The 24,008-nt window shown below is 49.1% G+C and overlaps 1 protein-coding gene across 1 annotated transcript in view; it reads right to left on the reverse strand.

The window, feature by feature from the left end:
* Positions 1-10,555: 10,555 nt before the first annotated feature.
* The window catches only part of EIF2D (eukaryotic translation initiation factor 2D), a 161,565-nt gene continuing 148,112 nt past the window's right edge, over positions 10,556-24,008 (reverse strand). The window contains exon 15 of the mRNA XM_069633185.1: positions 10,556-10,736. Within this exon, the coding sequence (XP_069489286.1) occupies positions 10,666-10,736 (71 nt within the window). The 3' untranslated portion in view covers positions 10,556-10,665. The remainder of the gene's footprint in view (positions 10,737-24,008) is intronic.

The raw sequence follows: 24,008 nt of genomic DNA on the forward strand, positions 1-24,008 counted from the left end.
GGGAGAGGGATGGGACAGAGAGCGGGAATCAAGCAGCAAGGGTCACGGAGATGGGAACATCCCCCACCCCAAAAAGCTTTAGCAGCAAAAAAGGGGGTCACTAGGCCTTACCTTGATGGTTTGCGGTTCCAACTCGGTCTGAAAACTTTGTTGTAATGTATTTCGTTATTCCTAGGGGGTTAGAGTGGTAGTGGCGGGACGCACACCATTAAAATAAATATATATATTAACATAATGTTATCAAAGTAAATTACAAGGTAATTTGCTTCAGCAAAAGGACATTGAAACTGTTCATACTACAGTATGGATCCCTGGCGCTTGGCCTTGACATAACGCGTAACTAAAAAACACATAGGTAATTTTCTTTAATTCTTTGAATTAGAAACAACTCAAAAATTTATTTTTTAAACAAACCAAAAAAGGAAAAATAAATAAATAAAAAAAATCGATACATGGAAAAACACTGCCCCCAGAGTATAATTATTGCATGTGTGGTACAACCTCTTGCTTCCTGAGTGGCAATGAGAGAGAAGGTACTGAACATTTCAGAGAAAACTTGCCATATGATGACTGTTTCAGTCATGTAGGATTCCAGCAGAATTGCACGTCTATGATGCAGAAGTCGGTTATGCGAGTTCTGCCGCAGGCTACATTTGGGCTAAATGTGTGTAGAAGTGGCTGTCCTCGAGTAAGATGTACTCCAACAATTTTACATCCGCAAATCAACACTGAGGAGAAAGACTATCGCTTCCTGCCACCATATAGTCTAGAATAAGCCGCATTTTCTTCCCAACTTAATTAGGCAACACCCAAGTGAAAGACAGGTCTTCCATCAGAAGGACTTTAGCACTGCTAAGTGGATCTTTCAAAGCGCTGCCTGTAGACTGAAGCAAGAAATGGGAGCCTTGGCGGAGTAGACCAGACCACCACGACCAGCAAAATATAGGACTGGCTTTAGCGGACAGATGACTGCCTCATTCAGTCTATGCAGCAGAATCCCAACACGTTTCTGCACCATCGCTGATTTGCACGTACAGAATCTCTTGACAGAAGTGTGGTCACCTCACAGTACTTACATGCAAGGTACTCTTGATTTCCGCTTCAGCAAGACGACTCTGCGCAACGTAGGTTTGATCCCCCCAGTCCACGCTTAGAAACCTCTGGGTATTAAGCATGTTATAAATAACTAATTGCACTAACACTTTGTCCATCTTATCCACTAGAAGGTCAAACTTGTGTTGCTCTGGCTCTTCCGCTGGACACACCGGAGGAAAGACAACACTATAAGCAAGGATGTGTTAAATGTTCCTGTGCTCCTTATGGTTAGCTATAATGCAGGTTACACAGAGACAGCTGGTTTGAGCTGTTTGTAGAGTCCTCAAGGCTCTGTGCGGTTTTGCTGTGGTTGTTACGTGTGTTATGACAAGGGTGGAATTTACCCTACAGCGGCTCAGGTGCAGGACTGCACTGCGCTGCTTTTTACACATGTCCTCCCTGCACTAAGCAGTAAGCAGGGAACAGTAAAAAAGTGCAGTCTAGCAACAGGCCGATAAAATTGACCTCACCAGTGTGGGGGCACAGAATCCATTTAAAGCGACATGGATTTCCCAATTCAGGAGTTTCATCTGTGTTTCCATTTAGTTGGAGAGATGGTCGTCTGAAAAGATATCCAGAGAAGGCTTCCACAAGAAAGCAGCAACTGACCCATTCACTGATTATGCAATAGAGGCAGCAGACAGGCGAACTTCATGGCAGTCTGGGCCACCTAAACACTGCTTTTTCCCCACCCTTACCTTTAAGTGCTAACACTTGTAATTTGTATGGTGAATTTGTCCCAATCTCATTGTATAGAGCGTCTCCACTTCTGTAATACAGCACTCTGGGAAACCTTCAGAGGAGACAAGTTCACTCCGTCTCTTCCACAAACATTACTGCGCTGCTGTATAGATTGCCCCGCTGACTGCTGCCACCTCTCTCTATGGTAAATGGCCTTGCTGCTCTTCAGCGGGGTTAAACGCCCCCCATAGCTGGTGAACAAGGGCTTTTCCTTAGCATTTGTACACTCAGCGAGTTACAAAGCTTCCCGCCATCTCCCTTACTCACTTGCAGCTTGGCCATATTCAGATTTCAACCTGGGAATGCAAACAAATTTCCAATCAACTGCAAAGTATTGGGTGAAATGTCAATGGCTTCCAAAAACGAGTGCAAGACACTCTTACGAAAGCCCTTTTAGAGCGCCACATACTTGCTGTTTTTTTCATCATGGTGTAGTGCCATATTTATAAATTTTTTTAAAAGTCTAATACAATTTCACCTAAGCCATTTTCAGTTCCAACACAACATGTTTGGCCTTGTTAAAGCGCTTAATTTGGTGTCACTGAGGTGTTAATTGAAATTCTAAATGATCTCATACAGATTGAATTCCGCTTAGCAGCGTTATGGATTTTCTTGGACAAAAGCCCCTGGAAGTAATAGGGGTATTTCACAAACTTTGCTAAGTTTAAGCAGCAACTACTGATGGATGGAAGTGACGCGGATATTGAAAGATTCGTTAAACATGGCTGGACTTAACATCAGAAAATCGCTACCAAAAAAAATGTATCTAACAAACGAAACAGAGCATCTAAATCCAGGTTCAAAGACCAAAGAGATGCCACCAATTTCTTTACTCCGGACAGAGTGCAACAGAATGAAGCCTTCAAACGACACGCTGGCACTCCCTCCCCAGAGAAATACAAAGAATGAAGTACCATCTAAAATAACCCAAACTTCTCAAAATCTGTCTCTTCAGCTCCGAACGGGATGTAAAGGATTGAACAACATCCACGCACCATAAGTGAACACACAACTGAGGAGTCGGGAGTAGGCCGGACCTGAGAGGAGGGCAGGGAGAAGAGAGGCGTCTCATATAAGGTGTTGTTTTGAGACCTAGGGTGTGCCCATCCTATTAGAGTGCCAAAGAAGAAACAGGGAAGGGTGATGGAGTCTGTCTTAATAGGGCCACTCAGAAGAGTGCCTAAGACGGAAAACAGGGGGTGGAAGGAGGAGAGGGGAAAAAGAAAGAAAGAGAGAGAGAGAGGTGAAATAGTTCGTGGATTGGTTAATTGGGCAAATTCTAACAATCACAATTCTATCTAAGTGTGGCACATGCTGACATTTTAAACCTATCTAGGTGCGACGCCGGCTAGTGTTTACGATTACGTCTAGATGCAATGCTGGCTAATGTTCAAGATTATGTCTAGGTGTGGCACATGCTAACATTCACAATTCTTTCTGGATACGGCGCAGGCTAATCACGTGCCGACATTCAAGTTCCATCCAAGTGTGGTAGATGCTAACATTCATAATCCTATCTAGATACGGCACAGGCTAATGTTCTCGATTCTAAGTGTGGCACATGCTAACATTTACAGTTTCATCGAAGTATGGCGCATACTAACATTCATAATCCCATCTAGATGCGAGGCAGCCCAAAGTTAAGAATTCCATCCAAGTGTGTCGCATGCCAACATTCACATTTCTATCAGAGTTCTATCATGTTTGGTACATGCTAACTTTCCTAATTCCATCTAAGGAAGGCAGATGCCGATGTTCACAAACCTATCTAGATGCGACTCGGGCTAGCGTCCACAATTCCCTCCAGGTGTGACACTTGTTAACATTGACTAGTATGTTAAGATACAGTGCAAGTCAACATTTCCAGTACTGGCATGGATAAATTCAGGCTGGTGTTCACAGATCTCTCCTTCTATGGCAGTCTATGTTATGGAACGGTAAGGTAGAGAAATTGCTTTTACCCCACTCATGCCACACTTACAGTTTTTGTTGGTGTCTGTTAACTGCTGGTTTCACTGGCTTCCCCTGCGGACACCTGCTGACACTCTCTGTATCCGCCTCTGTAGGTGCCGGCCTTTGCCTTGGGGCCCTTTGCCGCAAGGCTGCCCTGGAATGGTGACTTATGACCAGGAGAGGTAACCAATCGCAGGTGGTGGGAGGGGGTGGAAAGCAGGAGGGGGGGTGCCGGGAGCTATGTTCACATACTGGGTTCAGGAACACACTAACCTATATAGCCCATTTCAAACACTCATAAGGTTTGCGGGCGGAGAGTGGCGGAGGCGCGAGCATCGTGGGTCTGTAGGACCAACTGACTCGATTCAAGCGACAATCAGGGCCGTTGTTGTGGGCCTGAATGGTCAATCAGAGACAGTGGGAGGAAGTCAGGAAGTGAGGGAAGGGTGCCAGAGGGACAGGGGCACTGAGAAAGGGCAGATGCTACGATGAATTGAAGGCCCAGATAGTCTCAAAGTTGTTCTACTCACCAGGTTTGCGAGCGGAGAGTGGCGGAGGCGCGAGCAGCGTGGGTCTGTAGGCCCAGCTGACCATACCTGCCTACATTTGAAAATCAAAAATCCTGAGATGTATGCCCCGCCAACAGTCACAAAACTCTGCCCATTTTCACATGGCCCCGCCCACATGTCAAAAAGGTAAACTCGGTAGTGATGTGAAGTCAGAAATTTGCAGTTCAAATTGAACTATGAATATTTCATTAAATTGTCTTTTCACAACCACCAAAATTATATAGGACAAAAAGCATTCACTTGCCATAAAATCAACACATTAAAATGTGCACATGTAAACTCCAAGAACCAATACAAAGGTTTTCCCTGAATTTTGAAGTACCGAAATTGGACATTTCATCTTAAGTTGTTTTTCATCAGCTTATGTAGTGCAGTGGTGAGTTGTCCAGCCTGCAAAGCTGATGGCTGTGGTTCAATGGGGCGGAGTCCACCCTAACCTGGGCAAAAATAACAAAAGCAAAAGAAATGTGTGTTCGCATTGAAAATAGTCAAAGAATGAATGAAAGGTGAAGCAGAATGAATGAAAGGTGAAGCAAAATAAACGCGCGTTATTTTGCTTCACCTGCCTTCTTTTTGTCAATGTTCTGGAAGCGTTACAGTAATTGTTGCAGAGACAAAGCCACACTCAGGCAGGGTGGCGAAGTGCTGCAAGGATTTTTTTTAAAGCAATCAGTGAAAGCTGCCCCCCCACCCCAACAACGGGCTCATAGGAGGCACATTCGTGCTGTTTCCGGGTCCACGCAAACCTCCACCCGATTGGCTACCAGCAGCAGTCTTTGGCAGCCTATCGGGTGGAGGATCTGATGGGACCGGAAAGAACACCAACATTCCTGAGATTCCAGGGTCTTCCCCGCAGAAATGATTAAAATTCCTGAGTCTCCAGGAAAAATCCAGAGGTTACGCAGGTATACAGCGGACTCGATTCAAGCGCCAATCAGGGCCGGTGTTGTGGGCCTGTGTGGCCAATCAAAGACGGTGGGAGGAAGTCAGGGAGGGCTGGGGAACGGGGGCCGTGGAGGGGTACCAGGGGGACAGGGACACTGAGAAAGGGCAAATGCTAGGATGAATTGAAGGCCCAGGGGGTCTCAAAGTTGTTCTACTCACCGGGTTTGCGGGCGGAGTGTGCCACGGAGAAACCACACAGTCTTGCCCAACACCACATGTCGGCTACCAACCGAAACACACACCTACGCTCAGTGAACGGTGTCACTGAACTGAGGCTGCCAACAGCACATCACAGCTCTCTTGCTCTTATTTCCCCTCTCAGCGCTATTAACTAACCTGACCCTCTCCTTGCCTTACACATCAGCGAGAGCGCCCCATTAACTAACCCGACCCCCTCCTTGCCTTACACATTAGCCAGAGCGCCAAGAACCCACGCAGGAGGCAACAGTGCGTGGTATAAGAACCTTTGCCATAACATTATAGGATAAGGCTGTGCAACAGCCCCGTAAGATGGCACCAAGCACAGTATATCATAATACACCAATGAATGGAGCAGTCCCATCCCCGAGCCATTTGAAAAAACAAACTGCTTGCTAAAAATCATAACAGACTACTTCAAATGTTGAAGCTGCAAATATTGTGCAGATGCTTTGAATAAAACATTGCCTTTTAAAATCACCAAATAATACAAGCAATTCACCCATTGTCATTTCACGTATATTGCATGCAGTGGCGTACTGAGCGGAGGAGGTATGGTGGGGATGGGGCAAGCTGCCCCCCCCACAAGCTCTTTTGAGAGCCTGACCGGGACTTTTGTCAGTGGGACACCTCTCCCATTCCACACCTAAATGAGGGTGCCCAACGGGAAAGGTGTCCAGCTGGGAGGACAATGTGTGCTGAACAATTCCTGCTCAGCACGCTCATTGTCCTGGCAGCAGCACACCTTACCCTTCCAGAACGGGAGAGGTGTCCTGCTGCCAGGACAATGCCCCAAGGAGCTCAGTGAGCTAATGTGAGCTGTTAGGCACTGAGGGAAGGGAGAGGGGCTATTAGCAGGGACTTTTGTCCCTTTAGAAATGTGCATGGGAGGCAGTGATCAGCAGGGAGAAGGGTGCATAGTGCTGCAGGCTTTATGAAATAATTACTAAGCTCTAATCTTCCTGATGCTATTGTGACTTTGCATGCAGGATGAGGAGAACAAAACTAAAGCCATAGTCTTATTGTGCAACATATTTCTATGATGTACATAGTGTAAAGTTAATTATGAAAGGATAGTTTACTATGTAAAGGCATTGCTATAAAGTATTATTTAAGCACATGAAATGCCAAGGGAAAAATTAATAAATACCGATATCAACTGAACCCTGGAAGATGTGCTCAGTTGCTTAAATTGTCCACATCCAGTTTCACCATTTTACCAAAGTGTGTGATCCTGGGCAGATCATTTAATCACACTGTTTTATCTGCAGCTCTGTAAGCGATTCACTTTAGAATTTATGTTAATATATTATGCTGTTATTTAAAAAAAAAAAGCCCAACTATAGAGTTGCTCCATATAGAATTGTGTAATTTAGGTATTTTGCACCTCACAGGTATTTGCCTCTTGGCTTACTTATGGCAACTTTAAGTCACTTCCATGGCGACTCCAAGTATCAAAGACTGATAATGCTTCTTGCAATGTCCTGTTCTGTGTAGTCCTTTCTGTTGGTGCAATCCATAGGCAAATCAGGATTTGAGTATGCATTATGCCCCAGAGAGCCTGGGCAGAGCTCCAATAGATGAGTTCCCTGCATCTGGAATGATTCTGCAGTTCTATTTTTTCTTATGTGTTAAAATGCCATATGTCACATGTTACCCAAAAAAGTAGATTGGGGCAGTGGTGGGCGGTTTGTGGGCGGGAATGAGACCATATGGAATTGCGCGCACTGCATTTGAGGGGGAAAGTAGCAGGACTTTTTTCGTATCTGGCCCTCCCCCCTCCTATCTCCTGGATAGTCCCCTGGCTGCATGGCTACACTACTATATGTATATGAAGCCAACGATGAGAACTGTGCACTGGTATTAGCGAGAACCCGAAAGCAAAAACATTGGATGGAACAGCAAGCAAGGAAGAGAGAGAAAGAGATAAAGAACAGGAGGCAGGGAGATATCGGGGCGAGGGAGAAATCAAGAGGAATGCAGAAGACATCAGGAGGGAGACATTATAGGGAGCAAGGAGGCAGCCATCAAGAGGGTGAATAAGGCGACATCAGGAAGGGAAAAGAAGGGAGCAGGGCAGGCAACCGCCCAGGGCGACATGCTCACCAGGGCACCATTAGCCCCCTGCCACACCAGTTTGGGGGAGTCTTTCAATGACTCCCCCGAGCTGGCGTAGTGGGAGAAGGCGAGGCAGGCGCCCTTTTGTTATTAAATGCGTCCACGGCGGCGGGCCGCATTTAACAACAATAGGGTGCTGATGTAAAAGCTTCAGCACCCTATTCAGATGATTACTTCCCCGCTCCGATGCAGGGGCGAGGCAGTTTTTAGTGGAATAGGGCGCTCATGCTTCAGTGTCCTTTTCCAGTGATTAACTCCCTGCCAGGCGCCGGAGCGGGGAGTTAAGACAAAAAATGTGGTGCTCCTGCCCCCTCACCCTGCCCCTGTTCACCAGGGGCACATGGGGGGGGGGGGCGCCAATTCTCCCAAGGCGCAGATGCCGGCAAGGCTGGCCCTGGAAGGAAGACATCAAGAGGAGGAAGGAGAGAAGGGAAAGGAGGGAGACATCAGGAAGGAAGTCGACAGGAGGAGGGTGGAGGAGGGAGACAGCAGAAAGGGAGGCAGGAGGGAGACAGCAGAAAGGGAGGCAGGGGGTGGAGACACAAGGGGGGGAGACAGTAGGAGGGGGAAACACACCAGGGGGAGGGAGGAGACACCAGGCGGGGGACACATCAGGAGGGGGTGGGAGAGATACCAGGGAGGTGGGAATGAGCAAGGCACCGGGGGTGGGGGGGGCAAGACACCAGGAGGGGGGGGGGGAGAGGAGCAAGACACCCAGAAGGGGGAAGTGCAAGACACCCGGAAGGGGGGGAGCAAGACACCAGGAGGGGTGGGGGGCGGAGAGACAAAAGGGGGGGAGAGACAAGAGGGGGGAGACAAGGCGGTGGGGAGAGAGACGGGGAGTGAGACGAGTGAGACGGGGGAGAGAGAGACAAGGGGGGAGAGAGACAAGGGGGGAGAGAGACAAGGGGGGAGAGAGACAAGGGGGGAGAGAGACAAGGGGGGAGAGAGACAAGGGGGGAGAGAGACAAGGGGGGAGAGAGACAAGGGGGGAGAGAGACAAGGGGGGAGAGAGACAAGGGGGGAGAGAGACAAGGGGGAGAGAGACAAGGGGGGAGAGAGACAAGGGGGGAGAGACAAGGGGGGAGAGAGACAAGGGGGGAGAGGGGGAGAGAGACAAGGGGGGAGAGAGACAAGGGGGAATAGGGGGGTGGAGTGGGGGTCAGGGGGGTGTAGTGGGGGGGAGAGACACACCAGGAAGGGGGAAGGTGTCTGAAAGGGAGAAAGGAGGGAGACAATGAGGGGGAATGAGGGAGACATCAAAGGGAGGAGGGAGGTAGACATCAGGAGAGGGAATAAGAAAAGACCATCAGGTTGTATTGTATTGGATTATTTATATAGCGCTCTTTCCCCACTTGAGTGGCCTCAATGCGCTTTTTCCTTGGTTCGAACGCCCTTGGTGACCGTAGTCGATGTGGTGTGAAATTCTAAGGAGTTTAGCTTAGAAGATGCATGTTGCCAATCTAAGACTTGGGTGGCTTGAAAGGCTCGACTAAGCAGCCCAAGAGAGGTCAGACACATGGGTGGGTGCTGTTGGGGGCTGGAGATAGATTGCTATTGTTGGGAGGGTCTATGTGCGGCCAGCTAAACTGGGATCCTTTCGGGCGGTGGTCACTTTATTCTAGTGGCAGGTATTGAGGTACGTCTGGAGTTTGCCTGTTCAGCTATGTGTGAGCTAGACTGGATGTGCTTTGCCATAGACGTATTCTATGGTGCATGGATGCTTGGCCGTGCTTGCGGCCTGTGTACACAATAGTGGTGTGAGATATACGTACCGCAGGCTGTGAGATTGCTCGGCCGGGGCAATATTAGTCCAGATCTGGAATTGAGTGTCCTATACCAATGGACCTAGGTTTTATACTGTAGCAGGTATCTGCATATATTGAGCACAGATGGAGGCTACACCTAGCAATGCAATTTGAGTACAAGACAAAACACAGCTAGATTTTAGAGTCCTGTATAGTGGGAGAGGCCTACACCTAACAATGCACTTTTAGTACAAGACTAAACACAGCTAGATTAGAGTACAGGACTAACACAGCTGGATTTGAGAGTCCTGTATAGTGGAGGAGAGTTCTAAGTCACACAATGCAGCAGGCTTCAGAATATAATACAGTAGGTGTAGTTCATAGCCGATCACAGATGGAAAACATACCTATATGAGAGAGCAAGTTTGCAACGGGCGATTGGTAGTGATGAGTGTTCCCTAAGAGATTGAAGCTGGTAACCTCTGCCTAGCAAGCTATGTTCTGAGGTAAGGTAATGTAGAGTGGCAGGGCTTTCTGGAGTAGAGTAATTGCTCTACTCCCCACCTGTTCCACACTTACTTTTGGTGGTTGCTGCTGGTTGGCGGCTGGCCACTGGCTTCCCCTACTGACACGTGCAGAAACATCTCGGAGCCGCCAATGCAGGAGCTGCCCTTTGCCTCGGGGTCCTTATCCGCAGGGGCTACACGGGCAGAGGGCTGCACAGGGAAGGTCAGTTAAGACCAGGGATGAGCCAGTCAGGGGAGAGGGGCGGCCTGAGCAACGGGAGGGAAGGCAGAGAAAACACAGAAGGGGAACAGGGAGAGGAACCACATGGGCGCCGGCCCAAAGGGCCTCCAAATACTAACTTCAATGGCCCAGGAGGGTCAATTGCATAGTCCCAATCACATGTGCATCGTCTGCTGGAATGGGGTCTGCACGGGTCCAACTGCGATAATAGGAAGATATCTGGAGGTGGTAGAAGATCCCCAACAGGAGGTGCAAGGTCAGGAAGGACCCCAGGAGACTAGTGAGAGGCTAGCTAGCCAGAATGTGAGTGCATGCTTAGCCACACGCAGGGGGGGCCCATTCACAAAGCTGCAGGATTACTATTACAGGGCAGAAACATGCCCAAGCCTCAACATGGACTCCTGTTCTTGCTTATTGTTAAAGACATTCAAACTCACACTATATTATTAAATAACTTTATTTTTGTACAGCTTTGGGGCACGGCCCTGAAATACTCCTGTTAAGACTTGGTCTTCCTGCACGCTCCCCGTTGGTGGCTCCTCCTGGGTCACTCACTTCTTTTTACCAGGCTTCGTAGCCTTGTCCAGCCCTTGAATGAATTTCCGAGGTATCTGGTATTCATCTGCAAAGGAAACCCCCAAAAAACATTTACTGTCAAACATTGCATGTTTAAATAACCGTTTTAACTTTCCATTATAAAACTACAGGTGTGATAAACAATTAAAATGCTCAAAGCAAAAGCCACAGATTACAACCTCTACTAAATGGCCTCACTCCAACCAATCAGAATGAACCATTAGCCACAGTCTCCTTGACCACTTGCGATTTTAGCTGTTTTCTAAAAGCGCACAGTTTTCCACTGCAGGTATGTGATGTTGACAGTTGTCATTCGTTCCCCCTGTCATGGCTTATCCTTTCGGTCCCGGTCCTCCGTTACCAGGTGGTAAAGGCCAACATCAGCCTTACAGGTACGAGGTGTACCTGACTATCACTCCCTCAAAATAGGCAAGCAGTTTATATGCCACCCCCCACAATAAAGGAAAGCAGACACGTAGGAGCCTGGCCACGTTCCCTCCCACACAGCTCCATGGATGTGTTTGTATGTGTGCTACCAGCAGAGTTAACGCCACAGGTAGGAGTTTGAACAACATTACTTGTTGATCTTAAAAAGGAACAAAGGTAAACATCACCTCTTTCAATTTATACGAATTACTAGGTGCAAAGAACCAGTACTTTGCAAAAGGATACCTGGTTTAAAGATAAAATATATGTTGCTTCGCCTAAATAGCCCCATTAGGAATAGAAATTAGATTTTGACCCCAAAACTCAATTTAGTTCAACTTCAAAAGGCTTGTGAGATGTATAAACTCCTCCTCAAAAGATAGAAGTGTATTATTTATGCAAGTGCAAATAAGGCACAACACAAAGCAAAAATCAGACACCCAGAAGGGTCTCTCCCCACTGGATAGTAAAGTTCTCCAGTCCCAGGGTGGGTCATTCCTAGTAGACCAAGTAGATGACTGCTGTGCCCGGGGCCATCTAAACCAACCCCCTCCTTTGGTCCAGAGCCAAATCCGTTTGTTGTGCTCTTTTTTGACTTAACGTTGCACCTCTTCAGCTAAAGCTTGAGATAGAGTCAAGCAACATCACTGTAGACCCCAGGGCCGTTGCCAAACGGGAGGGTCATGGCCATGAACCAGTTGATCCATTCCTGCTCTGCACAGATAGCCTTCATGTACCAGTCTCATCCCTGTTGGTCACCCTTTCACTCGCCTCTCCCTAGCACTTCCCAGTACAAGCAGCCCATCAATGTCTTCAATGCCGCCTATAAAAGGTGAACGTCTCTTCCTGTCTCTTGCAGCCCCCCCCTGAGCACAACCAGCTCACTCAGTACTCAAACACCTCCACCTGTTGCTGCCACCCCGATACTACCACATCACCAATCTTTATCACTTCCTCCGGATGTTATCGCCACCTCCAATCTGCTGCCGTATCCTAGTAAACTACCTCCTCAACCGCCTTCGAGCTCCTTCCCCTCGAGCCCCCTCTCCTCCAGAGACTTCACACTCCCCAAGCTACTCCAATAGCCAGGCACATTCTGCTTACTACGCCCACACTCAGTAACTGGGGCTGGCGATTTCATACTCTGTTGCTTCGCCCAGGTGGGTTGGTCTTTTATGGACGGTCTGCACCTCCAAGTAGTAATTGATTGAAGGTTGGAATTGGCCAGATTCTTTCAGTGCATCTGATCTGGGCTCAGTGGGTGGGTACAAGCCAATATCTGGCCTGATTTACAGATAGATCTTGACCCTCCGTGCTTCTGCCTGAACTGAGAGTGGGGAGGGAGATGTAATGTTCCAACAAATGAATTGAAAGCTGAAAACATTTGGGGTCCGTTTTTTTTAATTATTTTGGGGTGCTGGGCAAGGAGGAAAATAGATCAGTTTCTTCTGAGCTCGGATCACTAGCATGTAACTGTTTTACATGTCCGTTTCCCAGTGTTGCAAGCGTCCCAGGCTTGAAACACAGTTCATGCAACTGTGGAGTCCACTGTGTCCAGCAAATCCCAACATTTGAATCCTCCTAAGTGCCAGGCGAGATGCTAACGGAATCCAGAACCAGACTAGCTTGGCATGAGAATTGAGAGGGCCTCCCTTGCAGAGAGAGTATTCCATTTAAGTGTTTAGATGTGGGTCTGGCAAGCGAGAGCTTTGGGCTCTCGCTCGCCTGGGATACAGGAACCATGGGACTGTCTGGCCATTATGAGGCCATGTGACTAGATAGTGGGGAACACCTAAAGTGCTCAATACTGCACCCCGGCCCAACATCCACTGGTGCACAGTGGCACATAGCTCCCGCGGTCGTCATCCTGTCACACAAGTAAAATAGTCTCACTGCACTTCTGTTCTGGAGCTCTCGGGAACTCAGTACCCCAAGGCTCAGAAAGCAACAGATGAGATACTCATCAGATGGCAGACTCAGAATACTGCCTGAGCAAGTCTCAAAGCCAACTACAAAATAGCTACAGGTCACAGGAACCAAACAGCAATAAATGTTTTTTAAAAGGCCCCTCGTTGACTGGTGTTCAGACGGTTCCATGTGTTAAAATCGCGGCACAAATGGCTGTGAACACAAAATATTGCGGCAAAAAGGCAGTGGTTTTGCCGCCGCAATCCATGTAAAGGATGCGGGGTACACCCCAGCAATGCCCGGACCCATTACACCATTTAAGGGGGGTGGGGGACACCCCTGCAACCCCGCTCCCCTTAAAAGATGTAATGGGGTACACCTTTAAGGTCAAACCACAGTATTTTCCCCGTGATTTTTTGTTCAGGCGACATTTTTGCCTTGGTTTTATCACTGCATACCGTTCAGAGCAAGAAGTGCTGGCAACGAGCATGGCAAGGTTGCTTCCCGCCAGCTTTCCCCGCTTGTCAAGGGGTAGCAGCAGTCGAGTAGAGAGCAGAGGGATTCAAGACACAGCATCAAACAATGAAAAGTGAATGTCAAGTTGAGGAGGCCATCCCTTGATTAAGATGTTCTTTAGGTTACAAGTAAACTACATGAATTTTCAAAGACAGTTAGCCTTCTAGTTAAGGTCACCAGCAATGCCCAGTGAAGGATAATGGTGGCAAGTTCGAGGTCAGTACCCTAAGGGCTCCTTAGGATAGGATTATGCTCAACCGCAAAAAATAGTCTCTCAAAGGAAATAAACAGGAGATGGCGGCCAACGTCTGATCGTCCGATTGGCATGCGGTAGCGATGTTACGGTACCGCTGCCTCTTGAAGTACAGAATAGGGTCCCATAGGCATAGTTGGTCCCGACCATTGGCAGGAAAAAAGCATGGATATCTGGCAAGTGTAAAGGTCAACAGAGGCAGTGCCAGTCTGCTTGTGGGCAGCAATGGATAACCAGGCTATAGAGAAGAGCTGCAGGCAGGCATCATGCACTGGAGGTGGCACTGCCAACCGCTGAAGCCAGGGTATGGTGCAGCTATGCTGTTCGCCACCATATGGTTTCACTAGCTGGTGTGCAGCAGATGTAGTTCAGGTAAGTCGTGGACTCCTCAGAGCACCAGTGTTACAGGCTGCAGATTCCACAGACTGGCAGACCCTCATTTAGGTTGCAGGTTCCACAGGCTGGCAGATCCCCACTAAAGAGCGCAGGTTCCACAGACTGGCAGACCCTCACTAAAGAGCACAGGTTCCACAGACTGGCAGACCCTCAGTAAAGAGTGCAGGTACCACAAACTGGCAGACCCTGATGTAAAGAGTGCAGGTTCCACAGACTGGCAGACCCTCATTAAGGTTGCAGGTTCCACAGGCTGGCCGACCCTCACTAAAGAGCGCAGGTTCCACAGGCTGGCAGACCCTCACTAAAGAGTGCAGGTTCCACAGACTGCCAGACCCTCATTTAGGTTGCAGGTTCCACAGACTGGCAGACCCCCACTAAAGAGTGCAGGTTCCACAGACTGGCAGACCCCCACTAAAGAGTGCAGGTTCCACAGACTGGCAGACCCCCACTAAAGAGTGCAGGTTCCACAGACTGGCAGACACTCACTAAAGAGTGCAGGTTCCACAGACTGGCAGACCCTCACTAAAGAGTGCAGGTTCCACAGACTGGCAGACCCCCACTAAACAGTGCAGGTTCCACAGACTGGCAGACCCTCACTAAAGAGTGCAGGTTCCACAGACTGGCAGACCCCCACTAAAGGGTGCAGGTTCCACAGACGGGCAGACCCTCAGTAAGGAGTGCAGGTTCCAGGGACTGGCAGACCCTCACTAAAAGTGCAGGTTCCAGGGACTGGCAGACCCTCAGTAAGGAGTGCAGGTTCCACAGACTGGCAGACCCCCACTAAAGAGTGCAGGTTCCACAGACTGGCAGAACCTCAGTAAGGAGTGCAGGTTCCAGGGACTGGCAGACCCTCACTAAAGAGTGCACATTCCACAGACTGGCAGACCCTCACTAAAGAGTGCAGGTTCCACAGACTGGCAGACACTCAGTAAGGAGTGCAGGTTCCACAGACGGGCAGAACCTCAGTAAGGAGTGCAGGTTCCACAGACGGGCAGACGCTCAGTAAGGAGTGCAGGTTCCACAGACGGGCAGACGCTCAGTAAGGAGTGCAGGTTCCACAGACGGGCAGACAGACCCTCAGTAAGGAGTGCAGGTTCCACAGACTGGCAGACCCTCAGTAAAGAGTGCACGTTCCACAGACTGGCAGACCCTCAGTAAGGAGTGCACGTTCCACAGACTGGCAGACCCTCAGTAAGGAGTGCAGGTTCCACAGACTGGCAGACACTCAGTAAGGAGTGCAGGTTCCACAGACTGGCAGACACTCAGTAAGGAGTGCAGGTTCCACAGACGGGCAGACCCTCAGTAAGGAGTGCAGGTTCCACAGACGGGCAGACCCTCAGTAAGGAGTGCAGGTTCCACAGACTGGCAGACCCTCAGTAAGGAGTGCAGGTTCCACAGACTGGCAGACCCCCACTAAAGAGTGCAGTTTCCACAGACGGGCAGACCCTCAGTAAGGAGTGCAGGTTCCACAGACTGGCAGACCCTCAGTAAGGAGTGCAGGTTCCACAGACGGGCAGACCCTGGGTAAGGAGTGCAGATTCCACAGACGGGCAGACCCTCAGTAATGAGTGCAGGTTCCACAGACTGGCAGACCCTCAGTAAGGAGTGCAGGTTCCACAGACGGGCAGACCCTCAGTAAGGAGTGCAGGTTCCACAGACGGGCAGACCCTCAGTAAGGAGTGCAGGTTCCACAGACTGGCAGACCCTCAGTAAGGAGTGCAGGTTCCACAGACTGGCAGACCCCCACTAAAGAGTGCAGTTTCCACAGACGGGCAGACCCTCAGTAAGGAGTGCAGGTTCCACAGACTGGCAGACCCTCAGTAAGGAGTGCAGTTTCCACAGACGGGCAGACCCTCAGTAAGGAGTGCAGGTTCCACAGACTGGCAGACCCTCAGTAAGGAGTGCAGGTTCCACAGACGGGCAGACCCTCAGTAAGGAGTGCAGGTTCCACAGAATGGCAGACCCCCACTAAAGAGTGCGGTTTCCACAGACGGGCAGACCCTCAGTAAGGAGTGCAGTTTCCACAGACGGGCAGACCCTCAGTAAGGAGTGCAGGTTCCACAGACTGGCAGACCCTCAGTAAGGAGTGCAGGTTCCACAGACTGGCAGACCCCCACTAAAGAGTGCAGTTTCCACAGACGGGCAGACCCTCAGTAAGGAGTGCAGGTTCCACAGACTGGCAGACCCTCAGTAAGGAGTGCAGGTTCCACAGACTGGCAGACCACCACTAAAGAGTGCAGTTTCCACAGACGGGCAGACCCTCAGTAAGGAGTGCAGGTTCCACAGACTGGCAGACCCTTAGTAAGGAGTGCAGGTTCCACAGACTGGCAGAGCCTCAGTAAGGAGTGCAGGTTCCACAGACGGGCAGACGTTCACTGTGAAACGGGTCTCGCATGATGGAGCAGTGCTCTCTCGCACACCTCTTCAGTTGAGTTTATTCTTGACAGTTTGGTGGAGCGCAGCTTCTGTGTAATGACTTTAACAGAGCAAAGGTGCAGACCTCTGGCTTCAACAGAATATTTGGCGCCAAGTACACACTCATCGTCCAATCACAAAGGTGCCTTGCTTGCAAACTTGTGTAGGCCACCCAATCACTGGAGGGTGTCCAGACATATTCACGGATGTGGAAATGGATGGAGCATTCAGGCACCTGGTCAGATCTGGTCCTGAGTGTGCAGAGGTCGCCCTTCCTGTGAGTCTGCAGCAGATTTAAATCCAGGGACGTCCTGATGATAGAGCAGGGGGCACGTATGGGAAAAGGTCTGCCGGCAAGCAGCGGAGCGCACACACACTAACAGTGCAAGCTTATTCACAGGGAACAGAGCATCTTCCGGACACCCCAACGTTAAGGACCGTGGGGCCTCTCAGGGATGACCAACAGAGCTGCGTCCTGATAAGGCTGTGGAATTATCTACCAGAAGGTGTGGAAAACCCATCAGAAGGTCAACACCTCGGCCTCGAGGCTTCCCCCTGCACAACACCATTAGAAGAGGCGAGTTACTAAGAGGACACAGGTGATCTCTGCAACTTTACGCCATTTCATTCCAAATATGCAAGCAGAAAAAAATCCTGTGCCCAGAGGCAGAAAACTGTCAAATCCAAGGCTTACTAATAGGTGCTTTGTCTAAAGGAGTCTAGTGCCAATACCGCTGTTGGCAACTCTAGGGAATGGGTATGAAGATGCCCGGGAGGGCGCACTCTTGCCCTGAACTGTTCTTTAGCATAGGGGGACTGGTCAGCTCCTAATCCATTGCTCTGGACAGTGTTCTGAACGAGTGACCCTTGTTACACACTTCATAGTGTGGGCGAATATAGGACCTGGCTGTTCAAAACCACAGACTCCTTCCATTCCCTTCTCTTTGTGGTCATTGAGACGGAAAGCCAATCCTTCACACTCATGTGCATGGGGGGGTTGATGGGGGGGGTAGACTGATGCCCAAACCCCTTTCCTTTGGCTTTCATCAGAGTCCTCCCGGTCAGGCACAGGGACGTCCTGTAAAGTCGCATTTGGGGGGGTGTGAGGGGGTGGGGGGGGGTTTGACCTGTTCTGCTAGTGCCAAGGCCAAGGCCATGCTTGCATCGCTCACTACCCAGGGGACTTGGTTTTCGCCTCTGGAATCACGTCTGATGGCATAAGGCTTACTGAGGAGTGCCAGGCGGGTAGCCATGAAATCCAGCAAGCATCTGCCTCTTGGCGGAGTGGCACCAGGTTTCGACAGATTTGCTGCCATAGCTGATAGCGTTTTGAACATCCCTAGCGCAGGCCTGGTCCCAAATGCACGCACTTTGAACTAATAAGGTTTAACACCAACCTGACAATATATAGAGCATTCTCTGTAACTTGGGTGCTTCAAAATGATACAAATTCTTTCAGATCAAGTGTCATGAAATGTGCTCGTCCCGTCATGGACATGGCAGTGCTCGTCCCGTCATGGACATGGCAGTGCTCGTCCCGTCATGGACATGGCAGTGTAGTGTTGTTCTGTTTAAGTTATACAGTGTTTTGGAGAGCAAGGAACTGCACTGAATAGCCAAACTCCCATTGGTTTCTGATCTACTTCCTCTAAGGCAGGGGTCTGCAGCCTCTGGACTGCAGATGCTTTGGACTACGACTCCCATGGTCCGTCATGATTGATTCATCTGACTGAGGCTGATGGGAACTGCCGTCCAAAACATCTGGAGAGCCAACGGTTGCACGCCCCTTCTCAATGGCACAGTTTCCTGCGAGTCCCTCTATCAAAAGGGGAGTGACACTTTAGTCGCTCTCAGGCAAGTTGTGCAGTGGTTAAAGAGTCAGCTCTGTGTTCGAGTCCTGAAGAGGATCTGTCCATGGACAGACAGCAGGGTTCCCCCTCAATCCTGCCCGACTCTTACTGGGGAACTTGGCGGAGCAGGCAGGGCATTTAGAGTCCATCCATGGACAGGCAGCAGGGGGTCCCCTCAAGCCTGCTCGACTCTTACTGGGGAACTTGGCAGAGCCGCCAGGGCATTTAGGATCTATCCATGATCAGGCAGCAGGGGTCCCCTAGAGCCTGCCCGACTCTTACTGGGGAACTTGGCAGAGCCACCAGGGCATTTAGGATCTATCCATGATCAGGCAGCAGGGGTCCCCTAGAGCCTGCCCGACTCTTACTGGGGAACTTGGCAGAGCCGCCAGGGCATTTAGGATCTATCCATGGACATGCAGCAGGGTTCCCCCTCAATCCTGCCCAACTCTTACTGGGGAACTTGGCAGAGCTGCCAGGGCATTTAGGATCTATCCATGGACATGCAGCAGGGTTCCCCCTCAATCCTGCCCGACTCTTACTGGGGAACTTGGCGGAACCGCCAGGGCATACATCGAAGGAGTGAAGCTGGGTTGTTAAAGGTACACAGTAACACAATAGAACATTGAATAAGGTATTGTCCTCACAATATACTAGTGGAATTATAGCTAACCTCACTGTGCAGTAAAACGGGTAATTCAGAATTACTAGTGGGCGAGCACTTTTCCAATAGGAAGATGATTGATTACATGGTCTGGGCAACGCTGCCCGTTATGGGCAACGGCAGGATTCACGGTCAACACAGGCATCTCGAGGCTCCAAATTAGATGAGCACAGAACAGACTTTGGCAAAATCACGAAAGGGAATGAACTGCACATAGTTCCATGCTTGCGGTGTAAAGCGGACATGGCAAGTGGTCCACTCTTTGCGAATAGCTGCAAAGCCGAAGTTCACCAGCAGTAGAGACGGCCTTCGGTTGGGTGTAACGATTTTGGTGCTAGATGGAAGAGCCCCCTGGAGGTGACGCATGGCAGGGTCCGAGGTGGCAGTCCCATGCAGTCGTCAGACACTATGACGCAGGTCCAAAAGGCAGGAGGTTCAGACGGACCTCGTGTCATGCGAGCCTCGGGTTCTGGGTCTTTCAGGAAGATGTTGGTGTAGGAAATCTTTTGCGACAGTCACTGGCTAGACGGGCTACAGACATTCCCCCCCCCCGCCCCCCAGACTCCCTCTTCTGCCTCTTCATCCCAGGAGGTGCAAGCAGCAAATAGTCTTCTGAGAGCAAAGGGGTCTTGGCGTCTTGTAACCGATTTGTGGCTGCCACAGGGGTGCTACTCATAGTCCCTCTTGGCTGGTTCGGAAGGATGGATGCAACTTGTGCGTTGCCTTCTGCCACGGAGTGGGGTGCTACTCATGGTCCCCTTAGCTGGTTCAGAAGGATGGAAGCAACCTGCGCGTTGCCTTCTGCCATGGAGAGGGGTGCTACTCACGGTCCCCTTGGCTGGGACAGATGGATGGATGGATGGATGGATGCACGGAGTGGGGTGCTACTCACGGTCCCCTTGGCTGGCACAGATGGATGGATGGATGTACGGAGTGGGGTGCTACTCACGGTCCCCTTGGCTGGTACGGATGGATGGATGGAGTGGGGTGCTACTCACGGTCCCCTTGGCTGGCACGGATGGATGGATGGATGGATGGACGTACGGAGTGGGGTGCTACTCACGGTCCCCTTGGCTGGTACAGATGGATGGATGCAAACTGCGCGTTGCCTTTGGGGTATGACCATGGCAGATTGCGGCGGTCAAGCGGCAACAGCCTCCTCTGGGTTCTGGATTCTTCCCTATGCCTGCAAGCTCCTCACAGCACTTTGACAAAGTGTAGGTGCAGCTTCTCTCGTCTTACAGGAATGCTTTAAGTGCAGTGTGCATTCGGCCTACAACCTGGCATGCATCCTATCAAACATTTGGGGCCCTGACAATCATAGGCGTCACCACGTTCCTCCTTGAACTCGGACATCGTATTCACATACTAGCCTGATCTGCTCTTGGCGGCCCCGGCCTCTGTCTTCCCGCCCAAAGTGGCTCAATTTAGCTGTGAAATTCTCTCTCACAGTTCCTAATGAAAGGGCGCCACCTACAGGCTCTATGGCAGGTTACAGGCGACACTTTTCCCAACTGTGCTATTAAGCTGCACGCTATTGCAACACAGTACCTTACCCACCACTGTGGGTCACCCAAAGCTAACAGACCAGGATGACTGGTTTCAGAAAAATACAGGGGAGCCATTGGCGTAGGGGTGTCAACACAGAAATCACTAGGATAAAAAGGTTATCGAACTAGTACAGGAAAAACAGTAACATGTTTTACTTAACAGAGGGGATCTTTACTAAGTCATCGTATGGATGATGCATAGCCCGTTTCTGTGGCTCGTCTTCGTTGATGAAAGGGGGCTTTGCAGCATTGTATTGTGTCCAGAACTAGAGTATGAGGGATTAAGAAAATCACTGTCAAGCATCTTCAAATGGAGTCTGATGAAATATGGTTTTGGCTTTTTACAAATGAGATTGGCGGTACGTATTACCATAATACAATATTTAGATCTTATATTCTCAAAACATCAAAACGGCTAAATGAAGTATATAACTGCTTTGATGAATTAACCCTTGGGCTCTGCAACGATCGGCAGGCTTTATGTATGACAACAATTGAACTACCAATCTTGAGCTATTGTAATACATTTTTATCATTCTTCTATTTTTCCACTCTGATCTGTGTCTAATTTTTTGATAAATGTGAGTTGTTTCCCAGTCACTTGCAATTGAAAAAAAGTGTGAGAATACAAGTACCAGAATCCTTAGAGAAATCAATGTGGATTACCCTGAAACACCTGAAAAGGAAATGTAACTAGACACGCCTGAAAAGGAAAAGAAACACAGCCTCCCTGATCATTGATGGAGTCAAGAAAACGTTGGAGGAGAAGACAATTTGTTGCTACAGCAGGAAAACTTGACTGGGAACCAGAGTGTGCGCCTTGTCATCATTCTTAACAACAAAATGTGAATGTACTATAAGCGTTGATAATCATGTAGAATTTGTAACTGTGAAAATTCCTAAACTAAAATGTATATATTTGAAAGGTTGATTTTATCAGCCAAACCAAATTAAAAAAAATAAATAAAGAGGGGTTTTATAGAAGAAGGTGCACTCCGACCATACCAAGAGTCCTTGAATGATGCATTGGTTAGCCATAGGTCTGTGTGGAAGGCGAGGGTCTTGGGCGTCTACTTTGGTTTAACGCGCCCCTTCTACGGAAAGGCCATGTAACTAAGCCCTCCATGGACCCTGCAGTCTCATGTTCGATTCAGACTTCACTTGCAATAGATTTCTTTCTAGAACGAAAAGTGTTTGACCAACAAATGGCAAATATAGAAAGTCAGTTTGCCTTTCTGGCTGTAAATCCAGAGAGGACAAACCAGAAGTGTTGTTCAACAGCTAACCGAGGGCGTGTGTCTGGCTGCTGTTCCGTACACATCAAGGCTGCTTTTAATTATGGCGTTGAAGGCTGTTTGTCCCATCAGAACTGTAACTTGTACCCGTAGCCCTCCTTCTGGCGAAAGCGAATTAAATCTTACATTTCATTTTACTTACTGCAGTCCTACCTGGCCAACATAGATAGAAATTCTAGTGCTGTATGCGACTAGCTATTCTAGTACTGTGTGTGGTTAGCTATTCTAGTGCTGCATACGGTGCGGCTAGCTATTCTACTGCTGCATGCGGTTAGCTATTCTAGTGCCGTATGCGGTTAGCTATTCTAGTGCTGTATGCGGTTAGCTATTCTAGTGCCGTATGCGGTTAGCTATTGTAGTGCTGTATGCGGTTAGCTAGTCCAGTGCCGCATGCGGTTAGCTAGTCCAGTGCTGCATGTGGTTAGCTAGTCCAGTGCTACATGCGGTTAGCTAGTCTAGTGCTGTGTGTGGTTAGCTATTCTAGTGCTGTATGCAGTTAGCTATACTAGTGCTGTGTGTGGTTAGCTATTCTAGTGCTGCGTGTGGTTAGCTATTCTAGTGCTGCGTGGGGTTAGCTATTCTAGTGCTGTGTGGGGTTAGCTATTCTAGTGCTGCGTGTGGTTAGCTATTCTAGTGCTGTGTGGGGTTAGCTATTCTAGTGCTGCGTGGGGTTAGCTATTCTAGTGCTGTGTGTGGTTAGCTATTCTAGTGCTGCGTGTGGTTAGCTATTCTAGTGCTGTGTGTGGTTAGCTATACTAGTGCTGTGTGTGGTTAGCTAGTCCAGTGCTGCATGTGGTTAGCTAGTCCAGTGCTACATGCGGTTAGCTAGTCTAGTGCTGTGTGTGGTTAGCTATTCTAGTGCTGTATGCAGTTAGCTATACTAGTGCTGTGTGTGGTTAGCTATTCTAGTGCTGCGTGTGGTTAGCTATTCTAGTGCTGCGTGGGGTTAGCTATTCTAGTGCTGTGTGGGGTTAGCTATTCTAGTGCTGCGTGTGGTTAGCTATTCTAGTGCTGTGTGGGGTTAGCTATTCTAGTGCTGCGTGGGGTTAGCTATTCTAGTGCTGTGTGTGGTTAGCTATTCTAGTGCTGCGTGTGGTTAGCTATTCTAGTGCTGTGTGTGGTTAGCTATACTAGTGCTGTGTGTGGTTAGCTATTCTAGTGCTGCGTGTGGTTAGCTATTCTAGTGCTGTGTGTGGTTAGCTATACTAGTGCTGTGTGTGGTTAGCTATTCTAGTGCTGCGTGGGGTTAGCTATTCTAGTGCTGTGTGGGGTTAGCTATTCTAGTGCTGCGTGGGGTTAGCTATTCTAGTGCTGTGTGGGGTTAGCTATTCTAGTGCTGTGTGGGGTTAGCTATTCTAGTGCTGTATGTGTTTACTTTCTATAGCAAGCAGACTGAGGAAGATGTTTATGTCACAGCACAGTTGGGGCAGTTGTCACAGTCACTGAATCTGGTGTGGGCTGCCCTCTGACACAGACATATCGCATTACTGAATTCCGGGGTTTATGGCGCAAGCGGTTGCTAGTGTCAGTGGCTCCATTATAGGCCAGGCTCGATGTTCTACTAATGAAGTATGTACGTCAAACAAGACCCAACCTCTTCTTCCTGCAGCCCGTTTGTAAAAGCTAATAATCTTATAAACAGGAGGGGAAACCCGGAAGTAGATCTAATGACAAGAATCAAGACTAACTGCAAGATAAAACAACCTCCCATCCAGGTGTTCCCTCGAATTACTGCACCCATTTTCAAAATCTATGAATGAAATAAGTAAAGCAAAACGAGCCATTGGGGTTTTATACAATATAACACGAGTGGTGCAGGTGACGCAAGGGAAAGACGACGAGCAAAGAGTAGACATAAAAGAAAGAAACCGACTCTATAGAGTGCCTCGGCAAGTTACACTACTAGCCAAGAAATCATGCTTTAAACCTATAATACATTCATTTACATCATGTTACAAGCATACATCTGACAGAAATAGCAGACCCACATGGAATTCCACCACCCTCACCTGACCTCCAGGCTCACACCCGTATCTAGGGCGGTA

The sequence above is a fragment of the Ambystoma mexicanum genome, chromosome 13 (assembly GCF_040938575.1).
Source record: "Ambystoma mexicanum isolate Mex_15411 chromosome 13, UKY_AmexF1_1, whole genome shotgun sequence".
In the NCBI taxonomy this organism is placed as follows: Eukaryota; Metazoa; Chordata; class Amphibia; order Caudata; family Ambystomatidae; genus Ambystoma; species Ambystoma mexicanum.